At 48.3% G+C, this 21,231-nt stretch overlaps 4 protein-coding genes across 6 annotated transcripts; 2 read left to right on the top strand and 2 right to left on the bottom strand.

The window, feature by feature from the left end:
* The first annotated feature begins 813 nt into the window (after nucleotides 1-813).
* LOC8024483 (E3 ubiquitin-protein ligase Siah1) lies at nucleotides 814-13,034 on the top strand. Of its 3 annotated transcripts, none has more exons than XM_029991274.3 (5): nucleotides 814-999; nucleotides 3,150-3,456; nucleotides 10,229-10,361; nucleotides 11,251-11,357; nucleotides 11,943-13,034. In XM_029991274.3, exons 2-5 carry the CDS (start codon nucleotides 3,186-3,188, stop codon nucleotides 12,311-12,313), a joined length of 882 nt encoding a protein of 293 aa, XP_029847134.1. In that variant the 5' UTR covers nucleotides 814-999; nucleotides 3,150-3,185; the 3' UTR covers nucleotides 12,314-13,034. The 3 variants fall into 3 exon arrangements, with proteins under 3 accessions (XP_029847134.1, XP_029847136.1, XP_029847135.1); XM_029991276.3 differs by having other exon boundaries at nucleotides 995-1,122; XM_029991275.4 differs by lacking the exon at nucleotides 814-999 and adding an exon at nucleotides 1,391-1,539.
* Nucleotides 13,033-17,699, bottom strand: LOC8024482 (ascorbate transporter, chloroplastic). Its single transcript, XM_002405976.5, has 3 exons — nucleotides 17,203-17,699; nucleotides 15,102-15,956; nucleotides 13,033-13,500 (listed from the first exon to the last, which is right to left on the bottom strand). Exons 1-3 carry the CDS (start codon nucleotides 17,377-17,379, stop codon nucleotides 13,345-13,347), a joined length of 1,188 nt encoding a protein of 395 aa, XP_002406020.1. The 5' UTR covers nucleotides 17,380-17,699; the 3' UTR covers nucleotides 13,033-13,344.
* A 296-nt stretch (nucleotides 17,700-17,995) lies between these two features.
* LOC8024481 (PAT complex subunit Asterix) lies at nucleotides 17,996-18,933 on the top strand. The gene is made up of 4 exons (XM_029991280.3): nucleotides 17,996-18,189; nucleotides 18,285-18,384; nucleotides 18,484-18,581; nucleotides 18,809-18,933. Exons 1-4 carry the CDS (start codon nucleotides 18,140-18,142, stop codon nucleotides 18,879-18,881), a joined length of 321 nt encoding a protein of 106 aa, XP_029847140.1. The 5' UTR covers nucleotides 17,996-18,139; the 3' UTR covers nucleotides 18,882-18,933.
* LOC8024480 (exocyst complex component 7) lies at nucleotides 18,569-20,941 on the bottom strand. The gene has a single exon (XM_002405974.5). The coding sequence runs from the start codon at nucleotides 20,939-20,941 to the stop codon at nucleotides 18,956-18,958; it is 1,986 nt and encodes a 661-aa protein (XP_002406018.1). The 3' UTR covers nucleotides 18,569-18,955.
* Nucleotides 20,942-21,231: the final 290 nt, after the last annotated feature.

Below are 21,231 nucleotides of genomic sequence, written 5' to 3'. Positions count from 1 at the left end.
TCCCTCCGCCCCGAATCTCACCAGGGGAGGGCACAAGCCTCGATGTCCCCCCGCAGTCAACTCCTATGGTGTAGGGTGTAGGCCATTTTCATTGGAATCTTCGCACTACAGTTGACTGAGCAGGATCGGCAAATCAGCCTGCAGCGTTTGCCTACTGAGCAAGACTGAGCATCTTGATTACCAAATGATAGATTGTTATTGTAAGTATATGCCCTAATTAAAAAAAAAAAAAAGTTTATAAAATTTGGATTTGGACATTAGTTTCAAATTGGATAAACTTCGAAGTCTTGCGCAAGAGTGCAAGACATCGAAGTTTATCTAGTTCCTCCAGCAGAATGAATTAATCAATTTTTTTGCAAGTGATTCCATAACTGTATGGCTAAAGACCACTGGTCTTGTGCCAACATACCTTAGGTGGCGCAAGCTACCGTCTGTTACAAAAATATAGCTAGCATCTCTTTATGTTTTTATTAATGATGATGATTACATAACAACAAAAATGTTATTTTTTGTGTTTAATTTACTTTTTTGTGTTAATTTTTATATTAAATATATTTTTTTTAAAGCCAAGTAGCAAAACTTATAATATTTACACTTTAAAGTTTGAATCGAGAACATAACCACATTTCAGTTAACGTTTTTGCAATATATTCAGCACAGTGATTGAGATGGTATCTTTTAGAATTATGTATTTTGACCTAGACATTTAAAAAAGACGATTTTTCTTTCTGAATAGGTAAATCGCGATTTTTGCTTCACGAATCACCATTTGAACCACTTCCTGCTCGGACGCTTTCTTTTCTCGTTTTTCTTGTTTTTCTTCTTTTTTTTTTTCTTCTTTTCCCTTTTTTGTCGTCTGTTGGTTTTGCGCCATTGCAGATTGCAGTAGCCGAGATGGGTTTAGACCGTGACCGTATTTTCTCTTGTGTAGCCTTATCCTGAGAGCTCCGAGCACGTGATAGCAATATGAACGTGAAAATGCACGCGCAGCTTTGTCTCGTAAGTAACAATCTTCTCCGCTAAGGTCAAAACGTAGCGATATGCAAGCCCGAATGACGACTGTGCTGAACGGTTCGTTCGTTGGCCCGCTAGCTAACTAGGAAGCCCACTGCCTTATCGAAGGTAGCATTTTTTTGGCTCGGTTGTGCGTGGATTCCTTCCGTTTCAGCACATTTTGGCCTTTTTGTCCTGGGCCGTTGAGGCTAAAGCTCCCTTTGTGACCTCTAAGTGTGCTGGATGACTGCAGGAATAGCTTTTTTTTGTGCGTTTTTGTCCGTTCTTCACTTACGGGAGACAGTTGACATGTCGCCGAGCGCATACCAAGCGCTCTCGCTGGGGGACTTCGGATTCCCTTTATCTTTTTCCACGGAGGTCGAGCTTTTTTGCGTTTGTTTCAGGCGTTTACGCAGTGGCTACTATAGCCATCTTTTGTGCCGGAGTTTGTTTATGCATCGCTGATCCAAACAAATAGCGTCAGGCGTCGATAATAGTAGCGTTTCTGTTTGCACAGAAGCGTGAACCACTCTGGTTGAAGTTTCAGTGAGTCTCTTTCTGTGGAGTGTTCGCATTCCTACGATCTTTTTTTTTTTTTTTCTCGCCTCGGATGTTGGGTACGCCACAGCCTCCCGATTTCCTTGTTCCGAGAGCGTTTCTTAGGGCGGCGAAAGTTACTGAACTCGAGAATTTTGTGCCCGCTTTAGCTGATCCTTATTACTTTTATGTTCTGTAGAGGCCCGGAGGAATTCTTGTCGCCCGGAAACGCTCTCGTAACAGGCGTCCTGTCGTAAATGCGGTAGTCGTTCTCAGCGTAAGTCAACGCCAAGGAGGTGAGGCTTCATGTAAACTTTGCGGAATAGGGGACATATTTCAGACGACTTTTCTTGGCAATCATTTACAAACCCAACCCTCAGATCACTCAGTGGCTGTGCAGTTGGCGAGATATTGTGCTTTGTCATGCCCTAGCCCTCAAGCAAAAGATTAGCATCTTTTAAATTAGTTACAACAGTAGATACATTTGCAGTCTGTAACTGTAAGGCCCGCTTCAGACAGAGCAATTTCACCCAGCAACTTGACATCGCTACACCGGCCGCCCACATTCACACGCAGCAACCAAATTACTCCGACTTGCCGTCATCGTCATTAAATTTGATTCTTCTTTCACTATTTAGACGCCCAGCTACGCGCTAAAAACGCGTTCTTGTATCTTTGAACGGCGTAGAGTATACTGACTAATTTTTTTTAAACTGTTTATTTCCGAAAACGATTCATTCCAAACCAGAACTAAGTCTTTAGCTGTCATCATCACCACCACAGGAGTGTAAGTGAAAATATTGAGTCTCTGATTGGCTGCAGCTGCTTCAACCGTCTTCGAATTGCTCCGAGTTGCTCGCTTTTTTGAGCCGGTCCCGATCTGAGCAGTTCACGTCGATCTAGGGAAAGCTAGGGAACAACCCGCCAGCAACCTCAAAATTGCTGGAAAAGTTGCCCCGTCTGAAGCGGGCCTAAGACTGGCTGCTGTGCATCTGTAGGTGTCAGTCTTTCAGAAATTGCATGCAACTGTGCACACTCAGTCCGCACTTACTCAATAAAAGTAAATTTTTCAAATACCTTTATATGTTGTTTAGTAACCAACCAGCCGTATGCATTCCCAGAGATAGAAGTTACCTACTTATAAAGTGGCTGAAGTAAACGTCTGCCGCCCAGCCAGGTTTGCAAAGCTGTACATGGTGCCAACTCTTTTGTGGTGTGCTGTCGAGGCTAGCGTGGTTTCCACAGTGCTGTCAAAGCTATTTGCATGCTCAGCATTTTTGTCACCTGGAGCACTGTAGAAGCTAATCCAGCCTTTACAACGTGGCGCAAAGAAATTGATATCAAGTTCTGATAACTCAACATGCATGCCGCCTTGTTGGCTATGAGACAAAATGCCGGCCTATGGGTGCCGATTTGGCGGTGCCCGTAATCTGGGGGAGGCTAGGCAGCACTACGTGGACCCGCTAATAATGGTGTTCAATGTGGGCAAAAGCACAGGCAATGTATTCTAAGGGGCATTGGCCAGACACCCCTTCGTTGGTTTGGCACGTAAGACCACCCAAATCTGACCCTTGTTTGACCAGCGTCCGTTGATGCGGGCGACGCGGAACGCCGTGCAGGTGGAACCTTGCCAGCGGTAGTGTGCTGCGCCCACGATGAATCGACCGCCGCCCAAGGTCAAGTCGGACCCGGGGTACCCGACCCGTGCCGCGGCGGATGCGGCGGCGCACCAGGCCAGGGCGCAGTTCCCGGGCAACTCCCCGACGCCGGCATCCAACTCGACCTCGGCGCTGGCCAGCCTCTTCGAGTGCCCTGTCTGTTTCGACTACGTGCTGCCGCCCATCCTGCAGTGCCAGAACGGCCACCTCGTCTGCTCCTCGTGCCGCCAGAAGCTGACCTGCTGCCCGACCTGCCGCGGGCCCATAGGTTTGTGGTCTATAGATAGACGCGCCGTTGAAGTGCGAGTTCGCGTTTGCTTGCACCAAGAGCTCTAGACTCGTCGAATACGAAGTTGGGGCCAAAGTTTAGAGTGCGCAGATTGAATTCTCGTGAAGATGGCGCCGCTGCTTTTGTGTTGCCGAGGTCCGATCGGCGAACTCCATAATGATATAATAATAATAATAAACCTTTATTTTATTTCATCACTGAAACGGGGGACCACGACAAAAAGCAGCTGCAGCAGCTTGACGGAGGTCCTGGCCCTATTTACAGCAGGCGATTCCTAAGCAATTTCAAAAACGGACAAAATAGCTACATTGAGAGAAAGGACACAATTTTTAATGTACAGACCACAGATCAAACAAAAACAAGAGAAAAAAAATGAAATTAATACATTCATTGTGGTATACAATGGTACAGTGATCCGTATGCCTTAGCCATACCTAAGAAAACAACCTTAAAATAATGCTCGTACCTCTGCCATCGTCATTGCATGAATATCAACACCTTTTAAAAATAATTCATTTAATAAAGTAGTTAATTTGTAATTAAGCTTGTGGTTATAGTATAATGTATGATGGTGAAACAAACCATTTTTCTTTAGGGCGGAGTTGATATGGAGGAAGTGAAAAGTACTTGGTTACATAATTCCTCAAAAACTTTATTTTTAAACTGTGTAGACTTCTTGTATGCCACAAGAAGTCGAGTCCTGTAAATATTTGAAATTGGTTTTGTATTAAATAATGAGAACAAGTGTTCAGTATGATCATAATATGAAACATTGGCAATAGCATGCACAGCTTTCTTTTGGAAAGTATGTGGTTTATTTATATTTGTTTTTGTTGTATTTCACCAAACTAGATGACAATAAATAAATTGAAAATATACCAAAGCATTGTAAAGTTGGAGCTTAACACAACGAGGTAACAATGATTTAAACTTGGGTAGTAACCCCACTGTTTTCGACAGTTTAGACCAGTGGTCTCAAACTCATTTGAGTGTGGAGGCCAGATAGCTCACATCGGAAAGGTCGAGGGCCAAGCTAAGACGGGGGGGGGGGGGGGGGGGGTAGAAGATTTTAATTAGAAGTGACCTCCTGACCTATGCTTTTTGTAAACTCGCAGTTTTGCCAGTGACATGTTTAAGTTTTATTTGTTTATATGACTACGTTGGGCCCTACCCTGATATGATAACAAGAATTAAGATGATACCGCCCGCCAACGTGTTGGCACTTTTAATAGAACAAGATAGCAAGTAATCTGTCATTCAGTAGGGTACGTTGTTGGCCTAGTTGGTTCATGTTGGTTCATCTTATTAAAACATATAATAGCGCAAAAAAGACAAGGACAAGATTAGCGCCTGTCTGTATACTTGTCCTTGTGTTTTTTGCGCTATTATATATGTTTTACTAATCTGTCGTTCCCAGCTCAACATGTCTTTAGGAAACAATAAGTTAATTTGACAGTTCTTGCATTCCTTACAATTGCTATTATAACACTCTGAACAAATACTTGTTTTTCTAATGGTGATATTTTTTGAAGGCGAGTATTCCAAGCTCATAGTTATGTCTTGGGCACTTGCCCCTGCCAAGCGAGAGTTTGCCCAGCCCGACATGTATCCTTCAACGAATAGCTCGTGCTGGCAGACTAGTAACGGAATTTTTTGTGCATTACAAAAAGCTGGGAAGCAAGAAATAAAGCGAAACAAGGGCTAAATGAACACATGTAAGTTTAAAATATATTAATATGTTAAAAGAGCAGAGCTACTTTTCGAGCGAAAATAAATCGACGAGATTAGGTTACTATGACGCAAGTCATTTCTAGCACTCGAGACATAGAAACCGGGACTTGCAGCCAATTGCCCTGCGGGCCGCTTCCCAGCGAGTCGCGGGCCGCGTGTTTGAGACCCCTGGTTTAGACGAAAGATAATCAACATGTCTATTCCAAGACATACCATTTGTAAACCAAACGCCTAAAGTTTTAATAGTGTCGACAAATTCAATTTATTCATTGTTCAAAATCAGTGGGTTTCGGATCATAACTGTAGCTAGTTGACTTTTAAATAAAATGGCTTTGGTTTTTTGCGAATATAACTTAAGGTCATTATCTTTTGTCCATTTTTCTACACAATCAAGAACGCTATTACATTTAGTTACTAGAGTATGGATATCTGTATCGGAAAAGATGCTAGTGTCATCAGCATATATAATAAACTCAAATTTAAGATCATGATATACATTCACAATATCGTTAATATGAAGAACAATAATAGGGGGCCTAAAATGTTGCCTTGGGACACATTATTCAGATTTAAAATTTAATATAGACGCAAGCTGGGTATGATTCTGTAAGTAAGATTGTAACAAACTTAAAGTTTTCCCACGAATGCCTTAGTATTCTAATTTTGCTATCAGGACATTGTGATTTATTGTGTCGAAGGCCTTAGAGAAATCTGGATATATAGCGATTGTTAATAAGCGATTATCTAGTTTCTTAATATTATTTATTTTTGTTTTAATAATGCTAACTCACTGGAATAAGTTTTATGCAAACCAAATTGAGAATTTGTAATTAAAAGGTATATCTCAAGATGAGAGACAATTCTATTTGAAACTATTTTTTTCAAGTGGCTTAGAGAATACTGGAAGTATAGAAATTGGTCTAAAATTGTTAATATTATTGAAATCGCCACCTTTATGCAATACACTAACTTTGGAATTATGCATTTTGATGCGAAACTCACCGGACTCAAGTGCAAGATTGAATATATAAGTTACGTATGGTGCTAGGATATCTAGAACATACTTTGCTGGTTTTATTTAGATAATGTATGCATCAATACTTCTACTATTGTTTAGGCTAATAAATATATTATAGACTTCGGATACATCGGTGGGAAAAAGAAATATGGAATTAGGCAGGGGTGAAGGCATGCACTGAAGTGCATTATTTACAGTAGTAGTAGAAACAGGAGATGTGGTATGATTTACAAAATAGCTATATACGAGTCTAGATGCCGATGTGTGAACACCATGCATGTGCAGAAATGCTCTGAGGGGGAGCACGAGATACAAGTGCGTGGTAATGCAACAGCGCGTGGGTACTAGAGCGCTCAGGGACGCGGGAGTGCCGTGCTCAGACTGTAATGAATATTAACTAGACACAAAGTTAGCTGCCTTTGTGTCTAGGTTCTGTTTGAATGTGGACGCCGGCATTCAAATGCGTTTGTAGAGTGCGTATTAATAAAAGCAGTCAGCTTTGCGTCTGCCCTCCATTCATTTGAATCAAAGCTCTGCGCTCTGATGTCCAGACACACACTCATCTAATCTTCCTCTGTTTCTACCTGCATCCATGTGAAGTAAGGGATCTACACCTGACTGACCACGGCGTGACTTGAGAGCCTCTTGTCATTGATTTATACTTCATTTCGCCTTACGATAAACCGCAAGAAACGCTACGAGCCTTCGATGCCAATTGAGGGTTGTGCGACCTTCAGGAGCGGCACAGCGACGCGTGAGGTGCGCACTCGCGTGATACGCTCACGGCAATTAGTTGGCCGGGATGGCTCGTGGCGTCCTCTGCAGTTCGTTATGAGGCGAAACGTGGCATAGACGCAATTTCGACGACGCGTTTTCCGGCCCGCTCTCGTAGCTTCTTTTGTGTTGTGGCAACACCTCTTGAAACACAAGGCTGTAGTGCTCGAATGCCGCATTGACGCCCAACCGGTGCCCTTGCTGGCCTCGAGTAAATGACTCGGCAAATTTAATGCTGTGGCTTCTTATCTAGGAAGTGTTGGTTTTAGTTCTATAATTGAGGTTTTGTAAATGGTTGAACCTGCAAAGCCACCTTCAGTGAGGCTCGAAATTTTTTTTCTTTCCCCTCCTCTTTTTATATACATTAATGGGAGAGGTGATGTGCCCCTTTTGTACGAAATCGGGAGGGCAAGACCGTCCGTGACTGGCTGTCTGGTTTTTGCGCTTGGCACCGGAGGTTCTGACAACAACAAATTATGGTTAAAAGTGCGCTCGTCTGCCGTCGGATCAAGGCCGTTTTTGCAGCCCGAGCGTGCCCCCGTCGCGGAGCCGACGTCGCAGCGACACACCGTGAAAGTTGGGCGTCTTACTTGCGAGATAAGCGCTCCACGGAGTAATCTGTCCAATCCGACCCTTGTGCAGATGCCGCCTAACAAACGCTGCCGTAGCTTTTTTTTTTTTTTTAATGTGGAGTTTGTTTAGGCTGCTTTGAGAGGTCACTTGATTCCCCTTTCTTCGCCGGTCACTGCTGCTTGGCGACCTACGATTATGAAAAGATGCCTTCCACCGTCTCTTCCGCCGATCTTCCCAGACAACCATGTTACATCTAGTGGATATCCAGCAGATATCCCTCGCAACATATCACATGTCTGGGGGATGTCACAAACATTCAGTTTATGTCCAGAGGGTATCCTCGAGATGTGTCTATTGCCCGGGGTGGACGTCCACAAAGCGTGGAGAGGACGAACTCCTGACGTCCACAGGACGTGTCTCTTATACCGTGACACGTCCAGAGGATGTTCTAGAGACGTGCCATCCAAACAATCGTGGATATCCAGAAAACGTTTAGGGGATGAACTTGCAATGTCTACGGGGCGAGCCTCGTGTATTCCCGAGGCATGCAAAGGACATCCTAGCAGGCTGTTCTCGAGCAATATTCGGGCACAAAAATCCGCATGAATACCCCAACGAATGCAGTGAAAATAAACTTTTCACATGGGTGTCTTGGTGGTGCAGTTATCCCATTTAAAATTTTACGAGTGCGGGTTCCTGGGAAAACTGAAAAGAAAAACTTGTTATTAATATTGAGAATTATCTGCTCCTAAGTATATGTAAATGTTTCCTATGACTGCGCTTTGGCTACTACTGCTAATTGTCATCCAACATGGGCACTTCCTAAAAGTATGAAAGAGCCTGTAAGTCATCATTATTATTATGGTCGGCTCTGGACGACCCCAACCTCCCTCCACACCTTTTCCGCAGAGCTTGAGCGAATGAGCAAGAAGTGTGGAGTGGTCGGGTGATGTATGTAAACATTTTGACTCGTGGACTGTTCTTCCCATTACAAAACTTTCAAAATACTCACGAATTTTTTTTTTTTTTTTTAATCTTGATATCAAACATTTAAAATGAACGTGCAAAAGACTAGAATTTGACAAATTTGGATTCGTGTTCATTTCTTGACAGCCTGCAGAAATATAATCCGCTTCAAATTTCTAAGATGGGAAGCTAGCGTTTCTACAGGAAAACCCTATGGGTCCTCTCCTAAACACCACAGGCTAGTCCACCAATTGCCTACCGTAGTGGACGGAAACTTCTCTGGATATGGGGTGATAGTTTTTAATGGAAACAGAATTTTAAGAAAAAGAGTAAACTGCTAGCTGAATGCTGTTTTCGCTAGGTGTTACTCGAGTTTGGCAGACATTAGCCGAGAGAATAATTGTATGGTAAGTTGGTTAATTATAATATCTGTTAACCTTTTAGCTGTAGGTTTTACGGGTCATGTTGCAATCACAGGTATGAAGCTAATTACTATTAGAGGCCAGACTAATTAAAAGAATTTCCAAAATATAATTTGTTTCTAAAACATTTTAAATAAAAGTTAACATTTTTTTTGGCCAGGTTTAAAAACGGCGCGCCACAAGCTCTGACCACAATGGGTCATTGTGCGCAGGGCTCGTAGCGCACTTTATACACACAATTTTCGAATCAGTCTGAAAAAAATGAAAATTTATTAATTAGTATTTTAAACACAATATTTTGTGTTAATTGGCCTGAACTCTTAATAGTAATTGCCATCACTCCTGTAATTGCAACATGACCCGTAAAACCACTGATTAAAGAGTAAATTAACAGATTTTAGTTATCTAGCAAACTTGCCAGGACAGTTATACCCTTGGCTAATATCCACCAAACTTGAGGGAGAAACATCTAGCGAAGACAGCATTCAGTTGGCAGTTTTAACTTAATTTTTTTGTTTAAGTTCCGTTTCCATTACAAATATTGCCCTGTATAGATAGTTCACGAGATAAAATATCATAAAAAATAGACCCCCCTTCCCCCCTTCTCTTACATGGTCACTGAAGGTAGAAATGCTAGAATGTTTTAATAAAAATAAGCATACTTGATGGATAAAATACTTAGCTAAGCCCACTTGTCCAGCATTTCTTGCTGCAGCTCGATGCGGCGAGGGAATTGTCGCGGGCACTCGTTCACAACACTTCACGTTGTCCACTGCTGCAATAATCTCTGAGTTCGACCTTACAACACCTGTAAAAAAATTAGAAAATATATATTTATTTTGGGCACATTTATTACGTGCAGGCAAGATAGAGGGATATCCAGCTTGGATGTTCGTGGTTGTCCGGGTCGTGTCGAGGAAAGGGCATGGGACCAGTACCGCCTAGGAGGCAAGGCCTCATCTTTTTTACCCCCCCCAAACGTCGTCGCTAGTGGATCAAGCAGCACTGCCCGCCCCTCGTCGGCCTTTGCACCAGCACATCGCGCAGCTTTTCACAGCGAGCGCAACTCTAGCTTTTCGGTGACGCCGAAAAGAATGCGTCCCCCGCTTTGCGGCGACTTCGTCGAGCTTCTGTATGCTCAGGGCGAGTCTCGGAGATCTGTCTGCAACGACGCCCCGTGCAGGCCTCGTCTTCTAGGCGTCACTGACCAAACGCTCGAGTCGGGAGTTACAAGCGGGCATGTCGTGACCCATTGACCCGTGTGCAGGCAACATCCGCAACCTGGCAATGGAGAAGGTGGCCAACTCGGTCTTCTTCCCGTGCAAGTACTCGTCCACGGGTTGCCCCGCCCTGCTGTCCCACTCGGAGAAGCCCGAGCACGAGGAGACCTGCGAGTTCAGGCGAGTTCGGCTGGCTCGGTCGTCGGCTTGACGTGGCCATTGATGCGCCGTGGGGTTTGCGTCCGGCGAAAACCCGTACGGGTGCGGGTCGATAACGGGTTGCCTTTTCGTGCTGCTTCCAAATTTGTGCGGAAACTTGTTTCTAGCAGCATGGGGAAACGCTCGCTCCCGCATATAGTGGAGCGCTAGCTCGGCGCCACAGAAGCACTGTGTGGCTTGTGGCCCTGCATTTTTCTGTTCACTCAAGTGGCACAGCGCAAGCTATCGTAGTCCCATGAGGTACTGCTGGCATTTCGAAAAAGGAAAGAAAATAAACTTGGTTCCGAGTCAGCTCTCTTTAGCTGAAAAGTAGCAGCAGGCCATGCTTTTTAAAGTTACTTCTTTCATATTGGATTGCGTGAAGAGAACTCGTATACCGATTGAGTTGAGGCAAAGTGAGGACTCTTGTCGAGGATGCAGAAGTTGCCAACTTTGTTCCGATTTTTTTTTTTCGTTGTTTTTTGTTTACCCATGACTGCTTCAATAAGATTGTATAATCTATATGCTTGTTTCTAGAACTTGTGCTATGGTTCCTGGGCTGCTATGTTAGCGAGAAAGGCGTATTGCCATAGATACAGAATGTTGCAACTGATTGCAGGGACCCTTTGAAACACAGCTTACTTTTAACTTTGATGTGTCCTCGGAGCTAAGTTGATCCTTTTCCTCCGAGCTTGCGGGCGCTGTCCCCTTTTTCTCACGACTTAGCCTTTCGGGAGAGGGTCGTACTACCTTTCTAGACATTGCAATGTATTCCTAAACAGTTGCAACTTTTGCCTGTTGGTAAAGCGCCCCGAAGTTGCTGTCGTATCTAGAGCACGAGATGACCGGCCCGCTCCGCGTCTTTGGGCAGGCCCTACGTATGTCCATGCCCTGGGGCTTCCTGCAAGTGGCAGGGATCCTTGGACCAAGTGATGGCTCACCTGGTTCACTCCCACAAGTCCATCACCACCCTGCAGGGTGAGCACACACACCTTCCACCCTGCCCGTGGTGACCCGTGTTTCTGCATGTCTGTGTTTGTTTATTAGCATGGAATGTACTAGGGCACTAGGTTAGTTGAGAAAAGCTACAGATTTCACTACCCAAAACATGCTTTGCCCCCCCACTCTAAGAACTGGGGGGCAAGCGTCCCCCTTGCCCTCCTGGTTGGTACGCCCATGGAGGCAGCGAAGGGTGGACGAAAGATAATTCAAACAAAGAAAAGAGATGCTGCTGCGTTTAAAGTATGCATTAAAATTTCTTTGAACAGTGCACAGGGCTCTGGGCGATTGATGTCCCCATCACCAGCGCTGCGGCTTTGCGTCTTGGCGCCTCCAGATTTTGCCACTGCAGAACAATCATGCTGACAGTCAAAACCCTGTTTTTGTTTTGATCTGTATGTTTCCTTTCTCTTTCCTTGGGGAATATTGCTTAGCAGCAAGAAAAGAAAACGGGGAACATAATGCACTGGTGCACACTCAGAGATGTACAAACCAGCCTATAGAACCGTCCCACGAGGTCGTCCTAGGCCGTCAGGCAAACTGACCGCGGCGTGCTCTGCCCAGGGGAGGACATAGTGTTCCTGGCCACGGACATCAACCTGCCGGGGGCCGTGGACTGGGTCATGATGCAGTCGTGCTTCGGCCACCACTTTATGCTGGTGCTGGAGAAGCAGGAGAAGTACGACGGGCACCAGCAGTTCTTCGCCGTGGTGCAGCTCATCGGCTCGCGCAAGCAGGCCGACAACTTCATCTACCGCCTGGAGCTGAACGGCCTCAAGCGTCGCCTCACCTGGGAGGCCACTCCCCGCAGCATCCACGAGGGCGTTCAGGCGGCCATCATGAGCAGCGACTGCCTCGTCTTCGACACCAGCATCGCCCAGCTGTTTGCCGACAGCGGCAACCTCGGCATCAACGTCACCATCTCTCTCTCGTAAGCGCGCGTCCACGCCGCCGCAGTGCCCGAGACGTGTCTCGGACCGGCGTGTGTACCGCCGTCGAAAGTGATCCCTTGATTTGAACCCGACGACGACGTGCCGTCGCCGGCCGCAATCTTGGCGGTGCCAAGAGTGGATGTGGCAGACGTCCGTTCTGCCTCCACATTGACCGTTTACGGAGGCCACGGCAGCCAGGAGTTGGGACGCCGCGACGACAGCGGCTTGTGCTTTCACTGGAACTTCTACGACCGACTGCCGGGATCTCGACGTCCGACGACGCGACACCCTGGCTTTTGGGAGATCATTTGCTGCCACTTGGGGACAGCTTTTGAGGTACAAACGAGACGGGACGCTAAACGCGCCGGTCGGAGGTGCGTTGCGGGTACCGTGGCGCCGCCGCGATCGATCCGTGGACGCTCTACGCGAGAATTCAACAACACCGACCACCGGGGAACATTGCAACCACCGTGCGGAACGTGGACGTTTTTATTGGGACGTGCGTGTTCGGTGACGCGCCACGGCGCACGACGCCCTTCTTGACACCGGCACGGCAATGCACGGGCGTCGGTCGACGTTCCGGCACTCCTCGCCCCCGCGGGAACTACAGCGCGCTGCTTCGTATTCACGGCCTCACCGCAACTTACTCTCGTTTGCCGAGACACTGCATTTGTACATATGTTGCATAGTGAGGAAAATAAACAACTTTTTTTTTTAGTACTGACGGCGGGCCTCGCAGTTAGAGTTGTTTTGTTTTGAGTAGTCTACGGGAATCGCCGCGATTTGAGACTCTTACAGGACTGACCCATCAAGGCGACAAGTTGCATCTTGTAAGCACCTTAGATGCAATTCGTTACTTCTGTGGTACTATAGTTCCCTTCTGAAAGCACTTTTGGGGGGTGGCGAGACGGCCGTATCCAAGGCCTGGGGGTGCTTCACCACGGTGTCTTTGCGCCACGAAATCGCACCGTGGCGACTGGCAGAGTCGGTGTGCGTAGACTAGACGACGAGTGTTGGTGGCGGCGGCACCCGGATCACAAGGCCTGGTTGGTGGAGCTCTGGCTGCCGTAGACGACGGCTCCCACGAAGTTGACTGCTGCCGCCAGCACGAAGACCGGAAACCAGCGGCCGTGGGACTGGGTGACCAGTTCGGCCGTCAGGGGGCCGCACAGGATTCCCGGCAAGGTGGCCTGCGTCGGGGAAGGGGTTGCTCGGCTATCTGCGCATTCCACGCGCTCGGAGGGTAACCGGCAGATTGATCTGTGCGGCAAGAAGGCAACTGTGAAAGGGCAGGTCACCTTTGGGATCTGTACTTCACATGTGCTCGGAGAGATGTTGAAAGGTTAGTATCCGAGTAGCCGTAAGACCTGGTGCTTCTGAAGCCTTTAAAGAATCGATGAAACTAGCACATACCAATCAGCAGTGAACCACTACTGGGATCTGTCTTGCGTCCTGATAAGCCATTTCGTGAAGTGATCAGGCTGACAGATTTGAGAAAGAACAGACCTAGAATCTTTTTAAGCCAATTATACCACAGGTTTTTTGAAAGCTGCTCTTGCTAAATTGTAACGAGTGCACGGAGCGGACTTCCTCTTGTTCGCAACATTTTAAGAGATCCATTCCCAAATTGGCGGGTTTAGGAGTAGTGCATGCAAGGAAATGTGCCAGATCGGCAGTGGCAGAAGCATGCAGCGTATGCTGTAAAATACCTAACATGTGCCCATGTCTTAACTAGTGTTCACCCCCTACTTTTGGAGAAGTTGGAAATATAAGCAGAGGACCAATTGAGCGCACACCCTATCAAACTGCTGTGCCCCTGAAGCAGTTGCTTCTCCAAGGAGCAGGTGCAAAGTGGTGCAGCTTTATGCGCATACACAGGTGCTAAGCAGTGAAGCTTAACGTGAACAATTCCCTCTCTTTTTTCGGGATTATCTTCAGATTTTGGGTGGACAATTATAGTTGTAACAAATTTGTAATGTTACTCAAATAATTTTCTTATTTATTTTTTGAGGGGGGTATGCAACATTTTTCATGCCCAACAAAAGCTTCAAGCATTCCGAGTTGCAGTGGAGAAACTCCTTTCTAAAACTGGTGTTTCCTTCAGTAATGCCCGCCGTATGTGCCGGTCACAATGCGCGCTAATGTTGGGAATGCTATTCTAAATCTAGCGGGTGAAAGCTCGCTCATACGCTAGTTAGATGTCACTTTTAACCGCAGTTGCATTTAACCGCGGTTACATTTAACTATGGCTACGGGTGCCCATTTACCTGGGTATAAGCAAACGGAGTTGTGGAACAGAGTTGACCTGCAAGAACGCACTTCCTAGACGGGCATCGACGGAGGAACCCAAAGCTCTATAACAATCTTGCAAATAGTGGGATAGTGCAAGAAGTTAAACTAGTTCAGTGCACACCAGCCATCTAATAATTCTGTCTGGCCTCCTCGTACGAACTTTACTAAAACACTCGGTTGGGAAACTTGCCATTGAAACCCAAAAGCTCGCGTCCACCGAAACCACTTTTTAGCGACGAGTCAAAACATGAAAGTTTATTCATATAGCTACTGCGAAATGGCACTGCAAGATTGTGCCACCGGCCCTTGAACTACTCGACCTGAACCAATACTTGCAGCCTTGCGGTTGGCAGTGTTGAGATCGCCTTTAGTTTGATTCTCGAGTATGGATCGGAGCCTCTTTTTCAAAGCAGATTCTATGGCGGTTTCCCAACCGAGTTGTTAAAATAACGTTAACCTCTCACATACGGAAATTCGAGCGAGCCCAAACTCCACTCACCAGAGTATTAGACAGGGCAAAGCTGTGCCCCGCGTAGCCCGGCGACGCCACATCCGCGTGGTTCCCCAGGTGACCCGCCGAATTGCATGCCAGCAACCCCATCGACAGCGACACGGCCAGCAGCGCCAGCCACAGACTGTTCACCGCGCAGAAACACAACAGGAACAGTCCCGAACCCAGCAGGCCGAAGCAGGTCGCCAGCCGCCTCACTGTCAGCAGACTCCAGCGCTTCTTTGCCAGCAAGGAGTCGGCAAAGCCGGCCGTCAGCGACGCGCACAGCGAGTTGCAGACGTACGGCACGGCCGTCAGGCTCAGGTCACCCGCCGAAGCCGCCAGCTCCCTTGACAAGTATGTCGGGAGCCACTGCATGATGAGGTAGCTAGACCAGTTCATGGCAAAGTGTGCCACATAGATGGCCCACAGTGACCAGTGGCACAGGAGCTGCGAGATGCGAGGTCCCTTGTTCTCTTCTCGAGGTAGCGTAGGATCGTCGCGGTGGAGGACCATCCACGCGAGCATCCAGGCGAGTCCCAACGCTCCAAAGGCGTAGAACGTCGTCTGCCAGGCAAGGTGAGGACAGATCATGGCGGCCGTCGTCTGGCCCACGGCACCCATGGTGATGAGGCAGGAGAAGGCCCACGGACGGTCCTCGGCCGGCGTTGTCTGCGCCACAATGTGGAACATGGTGGGGAGGCCCAGGCCTTCGCCGAACCCCAGCAGGACGCGGCTGAGGAGGAGCAGGGGCAACGAAGACGCCACGAGCGGTGTGACGATTGTCGACGTCGACCACAGTAGGACGGCGCAGGTCATAACGGCTTTGTTGCTGTGGCAGCTTCCGGCGCGAGCCCCCAGCAGCTGGAAATGGAGGAGTTTGTTACACGAGCAAGCGTGCTAGATGGAGCCAATGATGGGAGACGCCCAATCTCCCATATCGTTTGACTCGCTCTGGCCACTCGTGCAGTTCATGAGGAATCGTGGCTGGTGCAACATTGGTTTGCTTTGGCTACAGTAGGTGACGGGCTAAGTGTTCAGGGGAAGCTCCTCTCTCCTCTTTCCACTCAAGCAGAGCCGTCTCGGTGGCTCTGAGGCAAAATGCCGGCCTTCTGATCCCCAGGCGGCGGGCGTGCATCCTATCGAGGTGCCCGCATTCTGTTGGAGCCTAATTGCAGAGAAGATTTTGGTTGCACGTCGAAAGATCCCCGGCTGATTGAAATTAATCCTCAGTTATCCGCTGGGGCATGCCTGACGCCCTTTGTTGGTTTGGCACGAAAAATGCCAAAATTTGACTCGAATTCAATTCCACTTTAGCAGAGCGAACACTGGGGAGGAGGCAACACCCTGTCCAGCGTTCTCTCTGTTAAAGTGGGAAGAGGTAAGAGGAGCTTCCCCTGAACTCTTAACCAACTATAGGGGCCCACAATATTAGCAGTCCAAGGGAAAGTTGGCTGCAGCCAATGAGAGCAGTCATTGCACGTCCAGCAGACTAAACCTGTTGACCAAGCATCACCACCTCTTCTGTCTCTCCTCAGAACTGCTGGGTTATGTACTGTGATAGAGGATGCCCAGTGCGGAAAGGTGAGCTCATTAACTATTGCAATCTATTACCTGATGAAATGGCAAACTATGGAATATGATTAACATCGTGGAACGGGAATCTCTACAAACTAATAAAAATTTCGTGTTACGGCATTCCTTTTTTATAAGGGGAGGAAAATTTATATGCAGAGAGCATGTCGTCTGCTTGTTCAGGAGTCACGGTGACTTAAAACAATGCCGATTTCTTATTGGCTGATTGAAAAAAATAGTGGGTAGACCTCGATGCTAGATGCCTTAAAGTCTACCCACTATTTTTCTTTAATCAGCCAATAAGAGCTCGGCGTTCTGAATATCATCGCAAAATCGACGCAAGAAGCAGACGACTTAGTCTCCGCACAGTAACGGTGGTGCCGTGTGTGCCGTATTTAGAAGTCGTTTAAACGCGACCACCATGTATCAGCGTTCGCCAGCAGTGGGCCGATGCATCGGTCTGCTTGTCATTTGTGTACGACCATGGATCTCAAGATGGTCACGGGTGGCGTTCTACTACTGTAGCTCTACTAACCTGGCTGGTGATGAAGCCGATCGCGAACGCGCTCAGGATCCAGCCCTGCCAGTGGAGGTTCCAGCGGTACTCTTCGGACATGGGAATGATGGCGATCGGCATGATGACGCGGTCCGCCGCGTTAATTAGGTTCGCCAGCGAACAGAGTGCCACCGTACGCGACCGCCGGGGCAGCATGTCGAGGATGCCGCTTCGGTGTTTGAGCGAAATGTCAGTGCGCGAATGTCGGAGGACGCTTGTCGTAGACGCTGGAACTGCCACGCATGGCTCGATCGGGGCTCTCCAATTGCCGGTATGCGGCCGCCCCGGGTCGTGTTCACTCGCCAGCTGTGGAAGCTGTCTTGGGCGATCACGTAGTTCTTTTGCGCAGTTCAGAAGTCTGGCTGGGATCGGGTCTTTCTGGAACAATGTTCAGGCCGTGTGAACCAGCTACCAGCTGCTGAAAAGACGGCTGGTAGGAGAAAACAGCATAAGGCAGTACACTCTACCACCGGCCATTCACACCTGTTACCCTCGCACCATGCTGGGGATATGTGCGCCTGGTTTACTAAACGCTACCGCTGTCTGTTAGTTCAGGACAGTGGTTCAGGAGTTTAGGTTCCATGTTGGTGATAAAACACAATAACTCTACGGTAAAAAATAAGCTAATATTTTAAGTGATTGACATAACCAGTGCTTGTGTTAATCATTTCAAACTCTTTATGTTTATTTTGTGTGGATGTACGCATGACTTCAAGCTGTGGCGCGCCTCACCGCCCAATAAAAAAAACGCACATTAAGTTTCGTACATCCCCATTTTTATTTAATTTAGACCAGCAATGGCTGGTGTGCATTCGTAGTTTTTCGCCGATCAGGTCGAGAATCGAGTAATTTAATAACAGGGCATAGCTTTTTTTTTTTCTTTATTCCTCTTATCCCGCACCACAAATCTTTAAAGATGCATTCCAACAACGTCAACGATCCTCGGCGTCCAGACAAGATTGTCAGGTACAAAACCGTAGCACCGTAGCCTCAGTCAAGTTGCTCTTTTTGTAGGCGGAAACCCCGCTGAAAAGGACATATCACCTTTAAATCTTTCACAGGTATAAAATCCCAGCGGCTGGAACGCCTGGCGACGACCCGACGCCGGACTACATGAATGTGCTCTCAATGATCTTCAGCATGTGCGGTCTCATGCTCAAGGTATCCTCTCGGAATCTTCCAAGTTTCAAGCTTTCCGGTTGCGTTCGTTTAGCATGTTTCAAGTTTTTTTTTTTTTTTTTTTTTTTTAATTTTTTACAGCTGAAGTGGTGTGCCTGGGTAGCCCTATATTGCTCCAGCATTAGCTTCGCAAACTCCAGGGTCAATGACGACACCAAACAGATCCTCAGCAGTTTTATGCGAGTACCCTTTTTATTCGTGTCCAAATAAATATAGTCCAAAGAAATATGCGATCATGCTGGTCTTTGCCCTTGCAAAAGAAGACATTCAACGAACTGCAAAGTAACGGCAGACAATTCAAACAGCTTTCTGCTGGCCGTAATGCTTTTGATGATTCCACTTGTGCCAATGTTACCTCCCTCCCAATTCCCCTGCATTAATACTTTTGTTGTATAACCTTGTGCAGGCTGTCCATTTCTGCTGTGGTCATGACATACCTGCAGAACCCACAACCCATGACCCTCCCTTGGTCAGCATGAAGAAGAGGTCAGGAGAGCTCGGAAATAAATGGGTGACGACCGCTCAAAACAAGCTTGCAGACTTGTCTCCCTTTTCAGGCTGCGGCGTCGAAGAAACGGTCTATAAGGTTGGAGACGTCTAGCGGACTGTACTTCAGATACTTGTCTGGGTTCTTTGTGAATGGCACTGCCGTGTACTTGTCGTAGAAGAGTTTGTACTTTGGCAGCACAAACTCCTTGTTGTCGCGTTTCAGGCTCTCTCGCAGCTCCACGTCGGGCACTGCATAGGCTTTCTGGACCCTGAAGAGTTCGTCCAGTTCTCGATTGAAGCCGGTGAACTTGTCCTTGATGGTCTGTCGGTCTTTGTCCTTGAGCTTGGCACTCGGCGACAGAGGCCGATCTACTTCTAGTACGTAGTGCAAGACACGACTCCAGCTCTGCGAGTAGAGTCTCTTCTGGTCGCGGATCTGGTCCAGATACTGCTGGCCGAGGGACGACTCATAGCCTTCCACCACCTCCAGGAGCCCCGAACGAGTTAGGGCCCGCAGAACATAATGCAGATTGTTGAGCCTGAAGACAGCTTGGAGTGCAGTGTCCTCGTACTTGGCACTCTTGTTGTGTAGCGTCAAATTCAGAGCGGACAACACCCGTGTAACGTACTGGGCTAGGGCCGCTCTGTTAGGATCGCGGCTCTGGCTGAAGGACGCCAGGTCCCAGACGGCAAGCACCGCGCCGGCGGCTTCGACGAATCCCAGCAGCTGTTCGAGCACCACCATTACGTTGCTGGTGAGTTCGTGGACTGTGCCGTCTCGAGGCATCTTGCCCTCCGGGTCGCTCTTGACACTGTCCACGAGTTCCTCGAGAGCCTTGTTGAGCGTTGTCTGCAAAGTAACTGCCAGTCCGGGGAGCCTCGCCGCCGCCGCTGTGCCCGGCTGTCCCGTAGGTCCAGCCAGGAGAGCATCATAGTCCCTACGAAGCGCTCGAACGTGCTGCAGGACCGGGAAGAGGCAGAGAACGGTGACGAAGTCATGACGTGCCACACATCTTTTGACTCGGTTTGCTAACGCTTCACCCTCGGCCGTGGTGGCTTCTAAAGCTGGAAGCACGACACGTTCGAGTGGCAGGGCAGCAGGCTCCTTGCCGTCTGCTGACCCGAGGACCTGTTGTAGCAGGGTCCGTTCGCTTTGCATGAGTTTGCAAAGCGCCGTTAGGGCAGTCAGGTAGGCGTCGACTTCTTGGTCGACTAGATCATCTCTAGGCGCCTCGGCCGGTGTTGCTTCGCTGCCGCGCCGTAGGCCTCGCATCAGGGCTTCGTGGAGTTTCCGCGGTACCCTGCTCTTCCGACCACCCAGCTGGGGCGATGACCCGGGTCCGTGCGGCGGGGCTAGGGACCCACTCGTGCCCGAGCCGGCCTTCTGGTGTTCCCGGAGTCCTTGCATGGAGCGCTGAAGGTTGCGCGATCGCAGTCGTGCGTAGATGTCGAGATGTTGCGTCAAGTTTCTCTTTCGAAGCCAGGCGGACATCAGCGCCAGGTCTTCGACTACTCGAGGAGGGAGCGGCTCGTACTGGGCCGCGGGTGCCTCGTCGGCGTCTACCATGTCCAGGATGGCAACTGGGGTTATGGGCCGACTGTGGCGGGCCAGTAAAGCTTCGAATTCTGTTTGCAAGCTGGAGGCGCCAGTTGAGAAAAGAGACTGCAGCAAAGCCGCCTCCGGGTTATGTGGGCTGTGGCGCTCGAAGTACTCGAGAGCAGTCTCGATTTGCTCCAGGGCCTCGATGAACGGCTTGAGGTCTCCGGGTCCCTTGGCGATCTTGGGCTCTGCCTGCTGGGAGACGGTGTAGAGGGACACGACTTCTTCGAGCAGCGTGAGCGTCTTGTCGATGTTTTCCTGGCGTCGCTGCAGGTTCCCGGTTTCGTGGTAGACAGGCAGGATGGTGCGCTCGAGCTTCATGAGTCGGTCGTCGAAAGAGGACAGGATGCCGCACATGCCGCGGCTCAGTTGGCCGCTCTTGGCGATGGCCTCTTGGAACCGTTTGATGTTCTCGACCTGTGTGGCGACTTTGAGCTGTACACCGTCCATGGCTCGTCTGGGATGGATCCGTGTATTCGTTTACCGGGTCATTGTCTTGTACGCTTCGCGTTCTTTTTGAGCAAAATCTCGTCTATGTTTCAAGGATCTCGCGAAACGTCAGGACTTCGGAATCAAGTTGATAGTTAACACAGCCTTCCAGCTTCGTCCACTTCGTCAGCTCCGTTCTGTTTTCCCTTCACGCCTACAGTAACGTTCGTTTATTCATGGGTTGTGGACTGCTGACTGTGACGTCATGAACGTTGTGAAATGATCGAACGGAATGAACGAACGCATTCCGT

The sequence above is a fragment of the Ixodes scapularis genome, unplaced genomic scaffold (assembly GCF_016920785.2).
Source record: "Ixodes scapularis isolate PalLabHiFi unplaced genomic scaffold, ASM1692078v2 PGA_scaffold12__126_contigs__length_90152505, whole genome shotgun sequence".
In the NCBI taxonomy this organism is placed as follows: domain Eukaryota; kingdom Metazoa; phylum Arthropoda; class Arachnida; order Ixodida; family Ixodidae; genus Ixodes; species Ixodes scapularis.
Note: the sequence above shows the minus strand (reverse complement) of the source record. Positions and strands in the feature narration are given on the sequence as shown.

Coding starts and splice junctions, on each gene's coding strand:
- LOC8024482 (XM_002405976.5), bottom strand. CDS start 17,379: ATGCTGCCCCGGCGGTCGCGTACGGTGGCACTCTGTTCGCTGGCGAAC. Junction 15,957..17,202: donor TCGGCTTCATCACCAGCCAG/GTTAGTAGAGCT, acceptor CTCCATTTCCAG/CTGCTGGGGGCTCGCGCCGG. Junction 13,501..15,101: donor TTGCCCTGTCTAATACTCTG/GTGAGTGGAGTT, acceptor TCCCCGACGCAG/GCCACCTTGCCGGGAATCCT.
- LOC8024483 (XM_029991274.3), top strand. CDS start 3,186: ATGAATCGACCGCCGCCCAAGGTCAAGTCGGACCCGGGGTACCCGACC. Junction 3,457..10,228: donor GACCTGCCGCGGGCCCATAG/GTTTGTGGTCTA, acceptor ACCCGTGTGCAG/GCAACATCCGCAACCTGGCA. Junction 11,358..11,942: donor GTCCATCACCACCCTGCAGG/GTGAGCACACAC, acceptor TGCTCTGCCCAG/GGGAGGACATAGTGTTCCTG.
- LOC8024480 (XM_002405974.5), bottom strand. CDS start 20,941: ATGGACGGTGTACAGCTCAAAGTCGCCACACAGGTCGAGAACATCAAA.
- LOC8024481 (XM_029991280.3), top strand. CDS start 18,140: ATGCATTCCAACAACGTCAACGATCCTCGGCGTCCAGACAAGATTGTC. Junction 18,190..18,284: donor CGTCCAGACAAGATTGTCAG/GTACAAAACCGT, acceptor AATCTTTCACAG/GTATAAAATCCCAGCGGCTG. Junction 18,385..18,483: donor TGTGCGGTCTCATGCTCAAG/GTATCCTCTCGG, acceptor AATTTTTTACAG/CTGAAGTGGTGTGCCTGGGT.